At 38.3% G+C, this 20842-nt stretch overlaps 1 protein-coding gene across 1 annotated transcript in view; it reads left to right on the top strand.

Moving 5' to 3' along the window:
* Nucleotides 1–1345: 1345 nt before the first annotated feature.
* Nucleotides 1346–20842, top strand: part of ATP6V1C1 (ATPase H+ transporting V1 subunit C1) — a 35630-nt gene continuing 16133 nt past the window's right edge. The window contains exons 1-3 of the mRNA XM_081070300.1: nucleotides 1346–1561; nucleotides 15976–16144; nucleotides 17384–17451. Coding sequence (XP_080926426.1) covers nucleotides 16013–16144; nucleotides 17384–17451 — 200 coding nt within the window. The 5' untranslated portion in view covers nucleotides 1346–1561; nucleotides 15976–16012. The remainder of the gene's footprint in view (nucleotides 1562–15975; nucleotides 16145–17383; nucleotides 17452–20842) is intronic.

Below are 20842 nucleotides of genomic sequence, written 5' to 3'. Positions count from 1 at the left end.
GTTGAAGAAAGTTTGATTGGACAGCCTTTCTAACAAAATTTAGCTTTAGGCCCATTTTATGATGCCAGATAAAGCCTTTGGAATTCCTGACAAGTTTCCAAAGCCGAGTTATGGAACTGGTTGATAGAATTTCCTGAACTTCATTCAATATTGGTGAAAAGCATCGGGTTGGCGATAGTTTGGTTGGTTGTTACTTTCTGTCCAACCTAATACTAAGGCTCTAAGAAATTCTCTGGTAAATGTCTGCAGGGACTCAACAGCAAAAAAGGTATAGGATAGGTCAGAAAACCTGGGTTCTATAGTATACCGTAATAATAGCCACAATTTACTGGGTGTTTCCTACGTGCCAGACACTGCGCTAAATACACACTTTATTTAATCCTCACAGTAACTCTGTAAGGTATGTATTATTACCACCATTTTACAGGTAAAGAAGCTGAAGTTTAGATGCCTAAGGTCACACAGCTAGTCAGTAGTGGGGCCGGGATTTAAAACCAGATGTATTTATTCCCTTGTGCTAAACTCTGACCTCTGGTTCTTCACTTTCCTCATCTGTATGTAAATCTAAAAGGACTCAATTAGACTATCACAAAGTTCTCCACCATTTCTAAAACTGTACACTTAAGATCTGTGCGTTTTATTTTATGCAAATGGTAACAATAAAAAATCATTACATGAGGATATAAAACAATAAAAATAAAACTATGTTCTAAATTAGAATAATGCTTCCTACCTTCCCAAATCAATGAAATACGCAGAAGAGCGGCTTGCTACCCAACTCCCAAACGCTGTGCTTTCTCCCTTCCATGCCTTTGTCCTTCCTTCCTTGGTTTACCATTTTGCGATTTCATCTATTTATTATGTTTACCGTACACCACATATCCCTGACCTAGATAACATAACTAGATAACGTGCTCAAGGAATGATGCGCTTTGGTAGCTAATCCTAAAAAAACCTAGCACCATGCCTAGTGCACAGCAAACGCTCCATGGACGTTTGTGGAATTAACCTGAAGTGGACTGGAAGGAAAATGTCAATCAGCTGAAGCGGACCAGCAGGGACAACACTCAGAAAACGGGGCTGTCTCAACGAAACCCCCAGTGGAAAAGCCCGTGTAGGGGCCGGAGACGAGGTCTGACCCGCAGCAACCTGAAGTGGGATAACGTTAGGGATGGTGGCGGCGACGTTCCCAGTGCGCGAACGAGGCTCCGCGCCGACGCGGGCCGAAGCGCGAAACCCCACCCACCCGGAACAGCGGCCGCCAGCCCGGACTCCCGGGGCGCCCGCGTTTCCCGCGAGCCTCGCGGCCCAGCCCCTCTCGGGAGGTCGCGGCAGTCGCTGCGGCTGCGCAGTGGCGCGCACGTCGGCGGAGCGGCGCGCGCCGCGGTCAGCTGACCGCCTCTGTTGGCACGTGACCTACTCCGTGGGCGCTGGGGGCGAGGAAGCCGTGAGGCCGGAGCTTAGGTTCGGGATGGATGGAGCGCTGAGCCGTTAACGTCTGCCAGGCTGTCCGCCTCCGTACCGGTCACTGCTGCCACTGCCCCGTTTGGCACCTTCCTGGGTCAGTGAGCGATGGCTGCCTGGGATGGGGAGTTCCGGCCTGGCCGAAGCTTGCGCTGCGGTCGCCGCCCGGGAGGGCTGGGGGCGGGCGCGAGGGCCTAGGCTGGGTCTTTGGAGATGGCTGGGTGGCTGGGTCTGGTTTCTCGGCATCGGTTCTTCGCAGTCTTGGGCCTAGGTTCCGTCTGGTAAGAAGAGGAAGGAGGACAAAGGAGAGTACCTAAGGGGTACTCAATGGCAAAGGCAGACAGGACACACTGCGGGTCTGGGACATTTCTCCTTGCGGTGTGTGGGGTGGGGGGGGTCGGGGCACAGTGAATCCACACCCCCTTGATGGAGGGGGATGGAAGATGCCAGTGGCCCAGATGAGGACCAGTTTACAGTGACCCAGATGAGGGGTAGCAGTTCCCAGGGCTTAGAAGCCCCTCCTGGCAGGCAGAGGGTCCCAACAGAGGACGCGGAACCCTTGTAGACGGGAAGAACTAGGATCCAGAGAATTGAAACCATTCTTCATTAGAGTGGGGGAAGGGTAGGCAAGAAATCTCTGAAAAGGATCTTGAGGGGGAGAGTCACAAACGGCAAATTGAATCACCGGAGAAACGGGAGCTTAAGGGGAAGCCAGAGGAAAACTCTGGTATGTCAGGGGAAAACCAGACGCTTGGTTGAGTGCTTACTGCTTAGCACTGCTCTGGGAGGGGAGAAATGAGGTGTAAACAGGCCAGCCTTAGGAGCTTGCACCCGTGTCGGGGACATAAGTCACACACGCGACACGTTGAAGTACAGTGAGGTTATATGCCATTAGCTGAAAGAGAACGCTGAGTGCTTTGAAGTTACGGGGCAGACACACATGTACGAACCAGCACTATCAACAACTGTTGTGGAGGAAAGGTGACGAGTTGGGTCTGGGCAAGCCAGTGGGATTTGAACAGGTAGAAAGAAATGGGGGAACTTTTTAGGCATGGAAAACCACAGGATTTGAAGGCCTGAAGGTGAAAAAGAGTGCTTCCAGGGGAGCCAGAAGACCAGGTTGGCGGTGGATTTGAATTGCAGGGAAGTGGGAAATAAAGTTGGGGTCAGGTAATGAAGACTTGAACGATACTTATTTGCTTACTCATTTGACTGATATGTACTGAACTGTGTACTAGGTACTGTGCTGGTGCTAGGGTTGAGAAACCAGGGTCTCTCTCGTAGATCTTATAGTTAAGCGGAGGAGATGGATTTTAATAAAGAGCCATGCAAGTGTGAAATTTGCTTCAAAGGAGAGTAACCGTGGAGTGAAATAGTTTATAAAGGACATGGCCTTTGCAGAAGGTTCGAAGAAGGCTTTTCAGAGGATGTGACTTTTGAACTGACATCTGACAAGGATGTGAAGGTGTATGTGAAAACATTCCGGGCGGAGGGAACAGCAGATGTCAATGCCCTGAGATGAGAGGAGGAATAAAGTTTGTGAGAAGTTGTCGGAGGACTAGCATCGCGGAATTGGGAGGGAGCTGTGTGAGAGAGGCAGGTGGGGGAAGGCTGGGGTCAGGCCCAGCAGGGCTTTTATTCCTAAAAGCAGAGGGAAGCCAATCAAGATTATAGGCAGTGAAGTGAGTCAGAGGTGGGTTGGAAAATAAAATTTTGTTGGGAATGTGGAGGCTGCAAAAGTGAATGAGGGGAGATCGCATTGTTGTGATGCCAGCAAGAGATGGCACAACGGTTTAAACTGTTTCCTGTAGGAAGCGAAGGGCCTCTGAAAGATTGGAAGGCAAGATGCCTTATTTCTTCCCTAAGGAATTAAGGAGAATGTTTAACTATGCTCACTTTTAGAGAGGCTAAGGTGGGGAAGGGAAAGAATGATTAGATTATATTTGCACCCTTCACTGAGGGTTGTTATAACTACCCTCTAAGCAGTCCAGAAATACACAGGGGAGGCTGGATCAATTTGGGGTTGGTGGGAGACTCCTTTGCAAACATCTATTTGGCTTTCTAAACTATGCTTTGATAATGTCATCTACTCCAGAATACCTTTTTTATTGAATAGTAGGATATATTTTATTGAATAGTAGTTAGTCACAGGTAGGACTCGATTACCTTTAGTATTTGTTCTCATAGGTCTTTGAGAGTAAGTAGATGAAAATGCTATTCATTGTATAGATAGGAACCTATCTAGGACTTTGGAACGAGAAACAGATAAAGTGATTTAAGTCTGGCTTAACTTTCAGAGTCTTCTGACTGCTGGCGTATGTTCCTTTCCATAGTACTTAGCACAATCACATCTAGAGAGAAAGGTGAGTTTCTTGAAGTGCATTGTAATGTTTGATTCAGAACTTTTACTGAACTTTTTCTAGTAGGACAGCTCAGGTGTTTTGGCAGTGGTGGTCAGAGCTTTAAAAACTGCTTTTCTGTAAGCTTGGGTAAAGCTATTCAGTTTACAGTTTAGCTGGAGGCAATGATGAGCAATAAAGGTGAACGGAAAATGCTCAGGTTGTCAATCACAGTTCTTTTGGCAACAAACAGGCCTCAAATGTGCTGAAGACTGAGCCTCAGGATTGTGTCTCAGCACTCCCAGATCGTTTTCTCTCTTGTTATGTCTTACACAGGAACTAGATAAAACCTAAGGAAACAGTACTCGGGATCTGACTAAGGTAAATGCTGAGAGCTAGGTAGTTAGTGTAATTCTGATTTTAAAACTGGGCAGGAAATACTCAGTTTTTTATTTTTAGGAGCCTCGTTTACATTAGTTTTTACAACCTAAAAAGAAACTTGGGCTTCAAAAATCTGATTCTCTGATTTTTACCCCCACAACTTTTGAAGTAATTCCATTGGCCAAAGAGCAACACTGGAATGCCAAACTTACCTTTGCGAAAGGGTTTCCTTGTAGTCCCTCTGTCCCTAAACAGTCAGTCTTCCTTTTGAACTTCTGCTTAGGGGTAGCTACATACAGTTTTGACTAAGTGCCTCCTAATTACATTTTATTCTTGCCGATATTCTAATCTGTCTGTTAAAGTAAACCTTTTTCACCCTTTGGATGTGGATTTTTATACAACTTCAGTTGTAAACTAATTCATGTTAGATTCCCATTTCATCGATGTTTTTAAGACATAGTAGAGTGCCCTTGGAAAGAGAGCTCAGGCAATGAACCAGGGCAGTCTAAAATTTCCTTTTGGCACGTGTGATCTTTGAAACTTGAAATTTCAATCTGTATTCTTGATAATGAAACAGTTATTTTCTAGTGGGAAATCTACTTCTAATGGTATATCATTGTACAAATCTGTACATTTACTGAGTTCAAAAAGGAGCCAGGTGGGCATTCGACGAGAGATGCTTTGGTTCCATCAGAGGATAAAAGATGGAGCATTAGCTCTGTTTTTAAAAAGAGGGGTGTGTGAGTGTGAGAGAGAGAGAGAGAGAGAGAGAGAGAGAGAGAGAGAGAGTGTGTGTGTGTGTGTGTGTGTGTGTATTTGAAAATAAAATGCCAGGTAAGTGCAAAAATGGTGTCATATAAAAAGATATTGATGTAGCTTTTGAGCAAACTATTAATGAATAGGAAGTTACCCATAAATTAAGCTGATTAGCAGGTGGATTACTTTACCGTGAAAGGTTTGTTTTTTATGAACCAGCCTATAGTTTAGTATTTCTCTGTGGGTGCTATTGGCATTTGGACAGAATTGTCCCTTGTTTAGCCCCCATCCACTAAATTCCGATAGTGACCCTCACTGTGGGATGACCTAAAATGCTGCCATATATTTATTTCCAAACTCCTCTTGTAGGAAAGAGGTACCATTTGGTTGCAAAACACCATATGTGGTGCCATCATTTATTTGTTGGACAGATAGCCGAATGCTTGTTAATGACAGGCACTCTCCTAGATGTTGGGAGTATACAAGTTAAGAGTAGTATTTAAATAAACCAGCATGTAAAGTGGATGCAGTCACTAGCTGTGTGACCTTGGGCAAGTAATTGCTTTAACTGTTCTCTCATCAGCAAGTGGGGGTAGTGAGAACATCTTTGGAGGAACTAAGTACAAAATTGCTTAGCATGTTAAAGTGCTTATTACATAGTACATATTCAATAAGTTGTGGTTACCAGTAAACAATCTCAAGCTTACTAGAGTGACGTATTGAGGAAAACTAACATGTTTTTAGTCTTTAACTTCATGAATTTCAGGCTAGAATACATTGTGTTAGAGATATTAGCCCCTTTGAGAAGAAAACGTATTGTGATCCAGTCCCTATTCTAAAATACCAGCCTGAAAGAAAAGGGAAGTACCTTTTTGGGAGCTATGAGTGTAGACTCAGGGAATCCCCTGGCGTGGAAGGAGTTGTTTGCCCCTTGGGTCATTGCTGAGTTGCCTGTGGCAGAGGAAGTCTCTGGGAGCTTAGAAGCTTCTCGTCAGTACTTTCAGTAACAGGTTCCAGTGCCCTCCTTGGCATGTCTACCAGTTTATCTAGCGTTACCAGAAATTACAAAAATTTTCCCAACATTTAAAATCCTCTGTATTCTGTGCTTCATAAATTAAAATAAATTGTGCATTCTTGAGCAGAGCAGGAGTTTACCCAGATTTTGTTTTGCTGTGTACTTGATTTCATGTATCATATTGCTTTTCACTTTTTAAGCTTGTAAGCTTCCACAGAAAGCCTGTAAAAAGTGGATTGGTATATTTAAGATTTCTAAACTCCATAGAACAAAAATCATTTCTGTATTGTAGGACTACCAGTCGTGTGTGATTCTTGATAATGATGATACAACATTTAGCCATTTATTAAAGTATATTTGCCATTTCTTGTAACAATCACTATATAATCATGGAAATGTCTGTTTTAGTACAGTAGTTCTGACACCTGACTGATCATCTGAATTACTTGACGGACTTAATAAGAAAATAGAAGAAAAAGAGTCTTGGGTTTCACCCAGTATAGATTCATAGAATATAGGAGCAGAAAAAGATCCTGGATATCATAATCCAGGCCTGTTCGTTTTACAAATGAAATTTATGCAGACAATGATATACAGAACTGGGATTCGATTCCAAGTCCTCATATTCTCAGTGCAGTGCTCTGGGCATTATTACATTGTGCTTCCTGAGGTTGGCATTTTGGTTTTCTCTGGCAATGAGATAGAAAGGCTATTACCAACCTTGATCTGGAGCTTCAGACATAGCTACTACTAACCTGCTTTGCCCTTCTCTTTTGTATTCTCTCTCCAGGGTTCGTTGTTATCATGCCATTTAATGGTCTCTAAACTTTTCAGTATTTTCAAGTGTGAAGATACCACCCTACCTTTTTTAAAAAAGTGTGGGTTTTTTGGAGGGTAGTTTTTACATATATTAATTCATTATTTTAAAATTAAGAAACAAATATACAGAAAGAATGAAAGCATTCATAATCCACTCCCAGGAGGTAATCTTTAACAGTTTTTAAAAATAATTTAATGTTTATACCTATACATGTCCTTGTTTCCTTTCTTAAAGTTGGAAAAGCTGGGCCAAAGTGTGTGCACATTTTTATGGCTCTTGATAAATATTGACAAACTGCCTTTCAGAAATTCTCCCCCTCTTGTTTTAATCACAAAAATTTTGGGGGCTCTCATGTAATACAATTTTAGATTGAGTACATATCAATGATGGCAAGTTATTATATATTTATTAATGCTTTTAAATGAATTTATATTTTATCAAGCATGATAGCATGCCATACATTTGCAAATTAATGACGTGTGCATATGTGTGGGACATTTATTCAAGCTGCATCTGTTCTTTTTATTTTTAACGAAATGGAACATTGTTCCCCCTTATTACCAAAGCAGTACATGTTCCTTGTGTCTTCGTTCTTCACAAATACAGTATTATAATACTGTAGTCTTTCAGCCTACACTTGTTACCTTTTTCATATTGTTGTTGTTATTCCTGTTTAGAAAACAGGAGTAATGTTAAAGCATAGGGGCTGAGAGAGGTTGGGACGTTGTGCTGGAATCTCTACATAGAAACAAGCAGAGCAATTAGATAGCAAAACCAAAAACTCACGAACAGTCTACACAACAAAACTAGATGGGACTTCATTTTCTGGCCAAGATGGAATAACTGATACGATACCGTGAACAACTAGAAAACTGAACAAAATACAGGAAAAAACTACTTCCAGACATTGGACAATAGGTAGTACAGTAACAGAGAGATAGGAAGCACATGAAGTGGGCTCTTCAATCCCTCCGGCTTTCTGCCACTCTCCGCGCCATGGTTTAAGAAGGGAAAGCAAGCAGAGCAGGTTGGTGTTGCTGAGTTGAGACTGTAGTTGGGGAGGGCTTATTTAGCTAGAATTTGTAGGTTAGGTGGGCAGAGAGGAGGGAACTAGATAGACAGGAAAACAAAAAACAAAACACCAGAAATCTATATAGGGGTCTCTGCAGAAGGGCCAGCAAACAATCGCTACAGCGCTTGCAACAATTTCCAGGCTTGTGGGGCTGAGGCTTTTGAATCCTTTATTGAATACCTGGGGCATTCAGTAGAATCCCTAGAAGGTCAGACCTTGGTACCGTGTTTGGAAACACGGTACTAGAGCTAACGTAGCCCCCGGGGGTGAAGCCTTAGTCACAAACGAACAGTTTAGAAACAAGCCTTGAATGGATCACGCTGATCCTCAAGTGACTTGACTACCTGTCAGAACAAAGTACAACATTCTTAACATCGAGTGATCATCAGTGTAACATCGTGAATTATAAGTGTGCCCAGTGATTTAACAGAAAACATGAACATAATGAGGAGGGAAATGGAAGGTTTGAAAAATGGAACTTACAAATCTGAAAAATACATCTAAGGTGAAAATTTTACTTCATGAAATGAATAGCAGAGAAGTCCAAAGAACAGGTCAGCAAACTAAAAGATACAGCAAGAGAGTATCCAAACTGAAGCACAGAGAGAGAAAAACAACTGAAAAATGAATAGAATCTCATTGACCTGTTGGACAATATCAGGTGGCTTAACGTGATTTTTTTTTCTCAAAAGAAGGGAAAGAGAATCAGAAAAAAAAAGAAAAGGGATACAAGTTTTCCAAATTTGAAGAAAGCTATAAATATAGATTCAAGAAGTTCAATGAAGTCTAAGCAGGATAAAGCCTTGTGATCTTGAGGTTGACACATTTTTCTTATGCCACAGAAAGCATGTATTATAAGAAAAAAATTGATAAATTAAACATGAGAATTGAAAACGTCACAGAACTAAGTGTTGATGAGCAGGTGGTAAAACGAACTTGCTGGTGGGAATATAAAATGTTATAACTACTTTGGAAAACAGTTTAGCAGCTTCTTATAAAGTTAAATATATGCTAATCAGTCAATTCAGAAATTCCACTTCTAGATGTTTATCCAAGAGAAATGAAAATATTTTTACAAAAAACTTTGTAGTTGAACGTTCATAGCACCTTTCTTGTTAATGGCCCCCAAACCAGTAACAATCCAAATGTCCATCGACAGATGAATGGATAAGCAAATTAGTACATTCATGGAATGGAATACTAAGCAGTACCACAGGATACGCTCAACATGGACAAATGTCAAAGACATGCTGAGCAAAAGAAGCCAGATACAAAAGAGTACATAACGTATACTTCCATGAAATTGCAGTGAAATTCTAGATCTGGCAGAAGTAATCTATAGTGTGACAGAAAAGCAGATTAGCATCTGCCCAGGGCTGGCAGTGGGGTAGGGAGTGAATGGGACCAGGTGTGAGGGAAGGTTTTGGGATGACAGAAGTTTTCTTAATCTTGGTTTTGGGGGTGATTACACAGATGTCAGTAACTCATAAAACTACATTTTTATTGTATATAAATTATATTTCAGTAAAGTTGATTTTGATAAATAACGGGGAAGTGAAGGGAGCTAAACAATTATAAGCCAGGTATTTTATGTCATTTAATCCTCGCAGTTACTTATTCATTCAAGAATATTCAACAAATACTTTTTGAGGTTCTACATACCAGCCTCTATGCCAGGTACTGAGGATACAGTTCTAAGCAAAAACTATCAGGGTTTCCACTAATCCTAATGGGCAGTTATTTTATTTGGAAGAGAGAATAAAAAGCGTCCCTCAGGGAAATACTAAAAAGAAAGTGCTATAAGAGCATATAATACGTGTTTACCATGCAGTATATGCTCTCATATATATGATGTGATACATGTTATATATCTCATATAATATATGAGGCACTTTCTGTACCTTGGTTTCTTCATTTGTAACTACTACCCATCTGATAGGGTTGTTTTAAAAGTACTAAATGAGTTTATACATGTAAAGTGTTTTGACTAGTGCCAGTAGATAGGAAGCGCCCAGTAAGTATTAGTGCTGCTATCTTGAGGACATTTGACAATTCTAATTGTCTGATGTTTCAAGTACTAACTGTACTGACTCAAGGAACACTGGAATACGTTTGACCAGGTTTGAGGGAAGAGATTATGGGTTTGACTAGAAATGTGGGGTTTTAGATACTTTCGAGACACCCAAGTGGAGATGTCCTACTGTAGTCAGCTGTGCAGGCTTGTTGGGTACGGCCCTTAGAAGCAGCAGAGGGGCTCGAGCTGGAGATACTTGGGAGCGTGTTCAGCATCTAGACTGGAATCTCCTTGAGTGTAGATCAGATCATCAAAAGAAGCTAGTGTGTCCACACACACTTACACATACATGTGGCGGGGGGACTGAGATGTGGATCTTCCGGAACTCCAAGTTACTTGGTATGCCATTTTAATCATCTCTCTTTTGTGTAACATATGGTTTGCCTCTATTGTTTGCCTGACTTCCAAAATACAAGATGAAACAAAAGGAAATAATTAGGTATGAAAACAAATTATTTCAGGTAGTTAGAAGAGGTGGAGGAACCCAGGTTCTTAGTGAGATGACAACCAGTGGACACCAATTATGGCTGTTTCCGTGCAGCTGAGAGAAGATGGGAAATGCGTTTAGCAACACGGATTTCCTTTTCAGACCAAAATATATATGTGTTCATCTGCAAAGATAAATTGTTGGAAAATTTCAAGGAGAAATTTTTTAATGTGATCTGCATAGGTGACAGGGTAACAGTGGACATTGTTTAAAAACAGAAAAAACGGGAATTTGCAAAACATTTATTGATGATGTCCTCATTTGCAGTTCTTATATTTATCCTTAGATATTTAAGTAGCTTCTCTTTCCCGTCAGGCTCTTTTGATAGTTTTGACTATAGCTTTGACTAGGGGATAGAAGAACTGAGGCCATGGCTTTGCCTAAAGTACAGGTAAGTTTTCTTTTCTCAAGCCCTCTCTTTTATATTTTTGACAATATGTTTTATTTTCACCCTTAAAATAAAAGACAAACACTTAGTAATCGGCAACTTTACCAATTTTTAATTTATAAACTACTCTAAAATTAGGATTTGTTTTATGACTCTAAATAAAAAAAATGATTAAATATTTCTCTTGGCCTTTATTTTTTCCTCTAATCACACTTTTTGATTAATTCAGTCATTGTTATAATTACATTTGATTTATTCATAAAATAAGTCTTTATTAATATCCTCCTTTTGGCAGGAATTGTGTATGTTGGCTTTTAGGGCTTCAGTGATGATATGATTCTGGCCCTTCAGGATTTCTCAGTATGGTGGAGACCAAAGTATGTTATAAAAAAAAAAAAACAAGAGGGAGACTAGTATGATAAGTGCATAATAGTGGCATTTGTAAGATATTAAGTAAACAAGATATTTCCCACCTGGGATACTGGGACGATCCTTCAGAGGTAGAATGCGTTGGGGCAGCAGCTAATACAATCACCCCCCAGGAAGGGAGGCTGAATGGAAAGGAGAAAATGGAAGTGCATCATTTTATTCACTCCTTCCAGTATCTCTGTGAAGAGATTTGTAATACTACACTTTACAGAGGAGGAAACTAGTAAGGGGATAGAGTCAAGGCTTTAACTATTGTGAAACTCCAGAGTTTGGGTTCTTGATCTCCAGGTCTCTTGAATCTCTCATTTAAAAAAAAGAAAAAAATTTGCTTTTCTGTTTAGAGGAATCATGGTTTCTTCTAGGAGATAAGATAGTTTTGGATGCTGGTTGATGCCGTTTCAGAAACGGTGATGATCCTGGATGAAAAGAAAAGGGAAAGAGCCCAGATCTCTTTATCTAGCAGAATTCACTGGGCCTGGAATCAAACATAGGGTGAAAGGGTTAGGTTATGTGTGGATCTCTCTTCAGATAGAGCTCAAGTCGGCTTGGGTGCAGAACATTCTCTTTTCCTAGCATAACAATAAAAAGAACGTGGCCTTTACCGTCAAATACAATGAGAATTGAACCCCATCTGCGAATTGTGCGTCCTTGATAAATTACTAACCTCTCTGAGTATTACTACCTAGCTTATAGGGCTGGCATGAGAATTAAGGTAACATATGAGAAGTGTGTAAGACAGTACCAAACATAGAAGATGTCATCCTTATCTCCAAACAGGCTCTAGAGAGGGCTCCTGTTAAAAGATGGAATTAGAGAACTTTCTATAATTTTCCTATACATTTCTGGACTCTTGTTTAGAATTATCATGACATTATTTCATTTGATCCTGATAAAAGCTCAGTGAAGTAGGGTAGGACAAGTATTTATTGATAAGAAAATGGGGTCCTCTTTCTGATTTCTTAAAATCCTTTGGAAACCTATTGGATGAAAAAGATTTCCTAGAATCTAGATGGCATGATAGTGACATCTACTGTAATTAATAGCTCATATTATTACAGTCTTTGAAGAAGCTGCAGTTTAGATAATTTAACAGTATCCTCAGGAAGAACTTAACAATTGATTTCATCACTTGCCATTTTTGGGGAGAGAGGAGGTATAAAATGTGTCATCAAATATGTTTTGTTTAACAGAAGCACTTGTATAAATAATTGCAATAAAATCTCAACTTTACAAAACTGCTATGACTTAGAAAATCTGGATTATTAAAAGAGGTTTAAAGATGTTACTGCGTTCAGCTGAGAATTTAAAGTTTCAGGTAAGGTAGTCCTGTGATTGGTGTTTGGGCTAAAGAAAACTAGATTTGATAAGTGCAGGCTTATTAGGTGGAGGAGACCAGAGAGAAGGAAACAACCAAGGCCACAGTGGTCAAAAGAAAGGGAAAATGTAGCCAGTGTTAGAGCAGCCTAATTAGGTGAGGTAACCACCACCTTCCCCTCATCCGCCCCCTTGCAGTGGAGAACATGAGCCGGGGATGATAGGAAGGCAGGTGATAGACCCACACCATTTCATTAGGAATTTGAATTTCAGTTAAAAAGCAACTTTGATACGTTCTGGTGTTAGTACAGGTATAGCCCAAGCTCTTACCTTTGCAACATTGCACAATTAGAGTTGTTACTGACCTGAAAATATTTAGTAAAAAAATCCTGAAGCATCAAACAGGTTTGTGTTCAATATCTTATACTTGGTCATAAGAGGAGAGATATAAACATATTAGAAAGCATTTCCACTAGAGTTAAAACAGAAAAATTGTGTTTTGAGGATTAATTTGGTAACTAGACTAGTCTCTGGCCATTTCATTTGAAAGTTCACTAAAATCTATTTTTTAAATAAATTTGCTAAGCATTGTTCTTTTTAATTTATTGTAAGCTACATTCTTGTATCAGGTTTTAAAATACTTAATTTTGAAATATTTCCATTATACAGGAAAAGTTCAAATATTTCAGACTAACAGACATTCATCCACGTACCCACTACCCAGATTTAACAGGTATTAACATTTTGCCACATTTGCCCAGATATTTTTTTAAGGAAATAAAATTTTACATACACAGCTAAAGACCCTTTTTCCTATGCATGTTTTGTACTTTCTGTAAGTATATAACAACGTATATTATGTGGGAACTTTTGTTGATAGCTGCTTTGGAGAACAGTTTGAGAATACCCAATAGAATTGATGATGGTCTTGGTCAATTATCTCATGAAACATAACAAACCACCCCAAAATCGAGTGCCTAAAACAGTGATTTGTTTTTTATTTCTCTTGGCTCTGTGGGTTGCCTTGGTGGTTCTTCTGCTTGTTTCACCTGTACTCATTGGTGGAGCTGCATTCAGCCAGGACATTGGCTGGACTGGAAGTTTCAAGATGGCTTCACTCACATGTTTGGCACTTTATGCTGGTTGTCAGCTAAGTGTTGTCATTTCTCTGCCATGTGGTCTCTTATCTTACAGTAGGCTAGACTGGCTTGCTTCCATGGTAGTGTAAGGGTAGCCATCAAAGAAAGTAGAAGTTGCAGGGCATCTTGAGGCCTGGGCCCACAGAGTATGGCTTCCATGTGTTTTGTTGGTCAAAGCAAATCACAAGGCCAGTGCAGATTCAAGGTGAGGGCGAATAGACTCCACCTTTTGATGGTGGGAGTGGCAGTCACATTGCATAGGAGCATGGGAAGACTTGTTGTCTCTATCTTTGAAGACAGTCTACCACATTATCATACTCTCAGTTCAGCTGTTTTACTCCTGTCTGTGCTGGTGAAACTCTTTCACAAAAGCAGATATGTGTTACAAAGTTGTTCCTGGCAGACTTGTTTATAATAGCAAAAATGTGAAACAATATAAATATCCTTCCAGAGGAAAATGGATAATAAATTTTAGTTTGCTCATGGAGTACCATATAGCATTTAAAACGAAGTATATCTATGTGAATCATTGTGATTAATTCTAAAAATAGGTTGAGTGAAAAAATCAGGTTGGAAAAGAATATGGATAGAATTATATAACTTGTAAGATTAACATTTGAAATTTTTCATGTAGGCTGGTGAGGGTTTTGTTTTTGCTTTTGCTTTCAAATCAAAGCTTATCTTTGGATAACCTCCTTAGAACTTGGAGCTTTGAGTGGCTTCCATCCTGGGTCGGCCAGTTAAGCTGTACAGCTCTCTGGCCAGACTGAGTGCTTTTTCTGGTCTAGCCATCAACTAACAAGTCTATGTTTAGTTTGTTGACCATTTGAATGTAGCTCTTAGTGCAATTTTGTCAGTATGGGTGGAAAAATCATCTTAGAGTACAATTCTTGAGATACTCATTTAACATCACTGTCTAAATTTATACCAATGTAACTTCTGAGTTTGTTTCTCATTGTAAATGGGGAGGATGATATGCATCTCATAGAGGTGTTGGGAAGACCCAGATGATGCATAAAACATTTAGAGCAGTACCTGGTATATGGTAGATGCGCTATCAACTGAAGTTCAAGAAAAGAAATAACAAATATATAGAATAGCATCTATGTTAAGTTCACCGTCAGTTGTGTACTGACTAGGTAGGATTACTTTAATTACAGCGGGCTTCTGAAATTAGAAAAATCCATTATGATTTACATTTTAAAGAATGTTTAAATTTATCAAGTTCTTTATAAAGTTCATTATCTGATTTTGTTATCCAGGCAACTTTGTAAAATAGTTATCTTCTATCTAAAATAGACTCCAAGTTTCAGGATAGGTTAAACAAGCAGTGGTAGTAGAAAGCTTATAGTATTTAGTTTGTTCTAATGAAGGCATATTAAAGTGGAAATAATGATATTGTTGTATTTTCGTTTTTATGAGTTAGTTTTGGGTTTGTGTGCTTTAAATACTTAGATTCTGAATAAATTTGGCTCTGGACTTTTTCTTCATGTGTGTGGGGCAGGGAGGGAAAGAAAGAGGGAGACACTATAGAAGGGAGTTGGTTATGTCTTAATGGAAATCTTTGGAAAAGGAGAGCCATAGCCTCTCTCTCACTCAGCTCTATCAGTGTCGTATTATTCCCCTTTCCCAAAAAGGTCATATTTTTAAATACGAGGCTGATTAGCAAGATATTTTTTTTTTTTGGCAAATTTGTAAATGTTTGATGGTAGCTTAGTATGTATATGCCTGGGCTTTGAGGAGATTTCCTTATGGATTAAAGTTGAATATGGATTAAAATTAACCACCAATTTGGCTAATCTTGTAAGATTTGCTACACCAGATAGCCAATAGTTGCCAATTTATTTGGTGGCTAATGTTCAAATGTATTGAGTCAATTAATTCTTTTTCAAAGGTAAAAGTTACGCATCTTTTTTTTTAATTTTCTGATTTGGTTTATGTTTAAAGTTTACGATAAACCTATAAATTAATGTCTCTGACTTTTGTGGAATGAAACTATTGGTAGTTGGTATCTTGAGTAGTCTAACTTCTTGAATAATTGCCATTTTAGGATGTTTTGTAATTTAAAAAAAAATTAGGTATGCATGTATTAGATCTTTATCATCCCTTTTTCATAGTATTATAAACAAATCACCTTTTACCGCTTAACATGGGTTTACTTCCAGGTAAGTAAATTTGACTTTGCTTGGGATCCTATGTCAGTGTTAGTTTTGAAACAGCTCTACATATTTATCCTGTGATTCTGAAATACTTTAGAAACAAATAATATTAAATTATTTTTTTGTTTTATATTTCAGAATCTCTTGATTTTGGAAGAAATTCCTGTTGACAAGTATGACTGAGTTCTGGCTTATATCTGCTCCTGGGGAGAAAACATGTCAGCAAACATGGGAGAAATTGCATGCGGCAACTACAAAGAACAATAATCTTGCCGTTACTTCCAAGTTCAACATTCCTGATTTAAAGGTAAAACTGCACTGTGCAAAATAGTGTATGTGAGTTCATCATGAAAGGGAGGACAGGCGTGTCTCTGCTTACTTTTTGGTTAGAAATAAGATATCCAGGTTTCTTCTCTAGCCATTGGCATAATTTAAAACCTATCTTGTTCTTTCCGATTTTCAGATTTTAGATAATGAGGAAATTGAGATTTTAGAAGTAAACGTCAAAACAAAATATTTTTTCTAAACTTTGGTGCTTTTCTAAATTGTAATTTAATTGCAGTGAGAAATCTTACGAAAAGATATATTACATTCACAATTAATGATTTTAAGAAGTGAAAAAGCTTAGTAATATATTCCTAAATATCATTTTTCTGTTATTAAATTCATTCATATTAAATTCATATAATGCTCACTAATGTAAATGTTTTACCATTGCACCTGTTTAATCATACTTGGCAGATCTAACCTAATTATTTAATCTAGTTAATCTATTTAACATTTATTAATGATCAGTAACCTAGCAGCCCCAAAGTGAAGCAGACTGCCAGTAATCAGTTGAACTTTTGTAAAGAAGGAAAAGATCATGATATTTATATTTTGCTGGTTAACTAAGTGAGGCAGTTATACACAGCACTCATTTATGTAAGAAATACTTAAAATTACTGGTTCTTAGTATTTGGGGAGTTATGAATTCCTTCGAGAGACCGATATGGACTGTGGACATTTCTTCCCAAACGTGCTCGCTTACACACAATTTTTTTGTTATTAGTTTCAGGTGTACAAAACAATGTACTAGTTATTTACACCCCTCATGAAGTGAGAACCCCCCTCCCCAATCTACAACCCCTCCGACATCACACATAGCCGCCACAGTTCCACTGACCCCTGACACACATGCAGTTTTGCATAGAGCTTCAATTTGCATAGAGCTCTCTGATGCGCAGTCATGGACCCCTGTTAAGAGCTGCGTTTGTAAAGCAGCTTCGAATGATTCACCGTCACCGGGCAGTACAGGCCTGCCGTTACAGAACCTTCACATTTTAAACGGTGGTTGTACCCACGAATTAGAGGATTATTTTGTACATATAAATAGCTTTGAAATGTCTGGCAAACATGTTTTAACCACACTTGCACATTATGAAATGAAAAATGGAGAACTTAAGATTTATGGACCCTTCAAATCAAGATGTTGTATCATCTTGTAAAAAAAATAAAAATAAAAAAGGTGACACCTAAGTAATAAAATGCTATACTTCCCTTCTAGGTTGGCACACTAGATGTCTTGGTTGGTTTGTCGGATGAACTGGCTAAACTGGATGCATTTGTAGAAGGGTAATGTACTTACATGCACAGACTAGGGCAAAATTATCAGGCTGCCTGAATATTAGCTTTATTATCACATGTATGTTCTGCTTATTGGAATGGTTTTAGAAAGTGATGATTCTTTTTTCTTTGTAATCAACTTTATGAAGATATAATTTATATACAATAAAATACACCTGTTTGAAGTGTGAAAATAATTTTTATTGAGGTATAATTTACATACCATGCAATTCACCTATTTAAAATGTGCAAATCAGTGATTTTTAGTATATTCACAGAGTTGTGCAGCCACAATCAACATTTGTGTATTTTCATTACCCCTACCCACCATCCTGTTCCTATTAGCTGTTACTCCCTGCTCCCGACAGCTCATTAATTAATCTGCTTTCTGACACTATAGATTCGCTTATTCTGGACATCTTGTTGGAATCATGCAATATGTGGTCTCTTGTGACTGGCTTCTTTTCCTTAACATAATGCTTTCAAGGTTCAGCCATGTTGTAGCATGTATCAATACTTAATTGCTTTTTATTACCAAATAATATTTCATTGTGTAGATATACTACATTTTATTAATCTATTCAGCAGTTGATGGACATTTAGGCTATTTCTACTTTTTGGCTAGAATGAATAAAGCTACTATGAATTATTTGTGTATAAGTTTTTGTTTTCATTTCTCATGGATATGAACCTAGGAGTGGAATTGCTGGGTCATAAGGTAACTGTTTTTAGCATTTTGAAGAACTGCCAGACCATTTTACACCTGGACCATTTTACAGTCCCATTAGCAGTGTATGAAAGTTCTAATTTATCCACATTCTTGACCATGCTTGTTACTATCCATCTTTTTTATTATAGCCATCCTAGCGGGTATGTAGTATTTTATTGTGTTTTTTACTTCTGTTTTCCTGATGGCTGATTATGTGTTGAGCATTATTTTATGTGTTTATTGGCTATTTGTGTTTCTTCTTCGGAGAAATGTCTATTTTGGATCCTTTGCCTATTTTTTAATTTGCCTTTTTTATTGAATTGTAATAGTTACATATTCTAGATACCTATCAGATGACTTGTAAATATTTTCTCCCATTCTGTGATTTATCTTCACTTTCTTGACAGTGTACTTTGCAGCACAAGTATTTAATTTTGGTGTCCAGTTTATTTTTCTTGCTTGTAGTTTTTATACCAATCCAAGGTCACACAGTTTTATATTTTCTTCTAAGAGTTTTATAGTATTAGCTTTTACATTTAGGTCTTTGATCTGAGTTAATTTTTGTCTGTGGTATGAGGTAGGAATCCAGCTTCATTCCTTTGTGTGTGAATAGCCAGTTGTCCCAGCACCATTTGTTGAAAAGACGATTCTCCATTGAATTGTCTTGGCACCCTTCCAAAAATCAGTTTGAACATAAATGTGAGCGTTTATTTCTGGACTCAGTCTGGTTCATATTTCTTTTTATCCCATAGTTCTGTTTTTATGCTAGTGCTACATTGTCTTGATTATTTTAGCTTTATAGTAAGTGAAATCAAGAAGTGTGAGTTCTCCAACTTTGTTTTTCAAGATTTTTTTGCCTACTCTGGTTTCTTTCATTTCCACATGAATTTTGGATCATTGTGTCAAATTTTGGCAAAGAAGTCAGCTGGAATTTTGATGGGGATTGTGTTGAATCTGTAGATCAATTTGGGGTGTATTGCCATCCTAATAATGTTGTAAGTCTTCAATTCGTGAACATGGGGTGGTGTGCCATTTATTTGAAGATGGTTATGCGTTTGTTTTCAGAATTCAGTTCTATTAGAATTTTTCTAAGCTTCGGTGTTAGTCACTTTTGAAATACAGTTACTGAAGTTAGGTATGGAATCCTTGCTAACTTTCTGCATTTTGGTTAGTGTACAATCCCTTTGACTTTTGGAATGGAGATCTTTTAAATACTTAGGGCATACTTAAATAGGTATGATCTGTAAAATACAGAATTTTGGAGAATCTTAGAAATGTACCTTGATTAAAGCTTTAAGGAAACAGGCCTGAATAGTAGGGGACTTACTCTCGTAATCCGTACAGAAGGGTTTCCCATTTATGCTGTTACGCTTTTCTGAATTGATAGAATTCAGAATGCCACCAAAATGCAATGGCTCTGGTAATAGAGTCTGAGATTTCACAGAGAGATTTTTTAACTTAACAACATGTAATAAGGAAATGAACAGATGTGAAGATGTACTAATGATCTTTAATACTGGAGCCAGAAAGGCCGGCTAGGAGATAGTTTTACAGTAGATTAGGCAAAAGAGATTAAAAGCCTCAGCTAAGACCAGGCACTTGGCAATAAGAATGGAAAAGAGAGGATGAAAGAAAAATAACAAATTACTTTAAGGTTAATAATTCCATGCATTCATATAGAGCAAATGTGAAAGTAATTATTGATGATATTCTCAAAGAACTAATTGGTGGTAAGAATCATCTCTTGGTTTCTTGAATATAGGTTTTTAATTAAAAGAGTCTGAGGAAACGTTTTGTGGTTGCCATCCCTGAGCTGATTGTCTTTCCTACAGTCCCATTTACCTCATCACATTTTCAGGTCATGACAACCAAAGAGCCATTGAGAAGGGTGGTTCCTGAGAACATAATTATTAACACTTATTTGGATCCTCATTAATTACCTCGATGGCTTTATAGGTCTTTCTTTAAATGGGCAGTGGAATGTCCTGAATGTAGTTTAAAGTTTGGTCACATTTTGTAGGGAAGGAATCTGGAAAGTAATTTTGGTCACATTTTAGGGAAGGAGTCTGGAAAGTATTGAGGGCAAATGTAGTTTGATTAGTAGAATTGAAAGTAACCTGTGCAGTTTGCCAGCCGTTCTTTTCTGCACTGTTATGCAATCTTGTCTTCATCAGCCTTCCTGAAAGATGTGAGGAATTTAAAAATCATGTAGTTGTTAGGCCTTGGTACAATTGACAGATGGTAGCTTAGAGATGTAAACGTTTTAGTTTTTAAAGTCTGAACATTGTACTATGTGGAATAAATGATAGTTTATACTTTTTCAGTCATTAGAGCAGTTTTTTTTTAAGGTGCGCATGTGTACTGGCACATAGATAGGCTTGTGGAGATCCATAGGGAGATTATGACGTTCTGAGTCAATGTTAAGTTTATAGATTTGACACCAGGTACACTCTGAACTTTTTCTGTGGTAAACGTTTGCACATTTTTGAATGTCCATAGCAAATGGTTCTGTTTACAAGATGTTCATCAAGTTATGTGGGAATAATGGTTTGAAGGAATAGGTGAATTCTGGAGACACAGCCAAGTGTATGTACAAATCCCAATTTAAGCATATTGAAGACTTATGGCATTTTTTGTGACATTGTTCCACTTTCTTAGAGTTGAGGTCATTCAGTATAGGATTGTTATTCA

Source organism: Rhinolophus hipposideros (assembly GCF_964194185.1).
Source record: "Rhinolophus hipposideros genome assembly, chromosome: 13".
In the NCBI taxonomy this organism is placed as follows: Eukaryota; Metazoa; Chordata; class Mammalia; order Chiroptera; family Rhinolophidae; genus Rhinolophus; species Rhinolophus hipposideros.
Note: the sequence above shows the minus strand (reverse complement) of the source record. Positions and strands in the feature narration are given on the sequence as shown.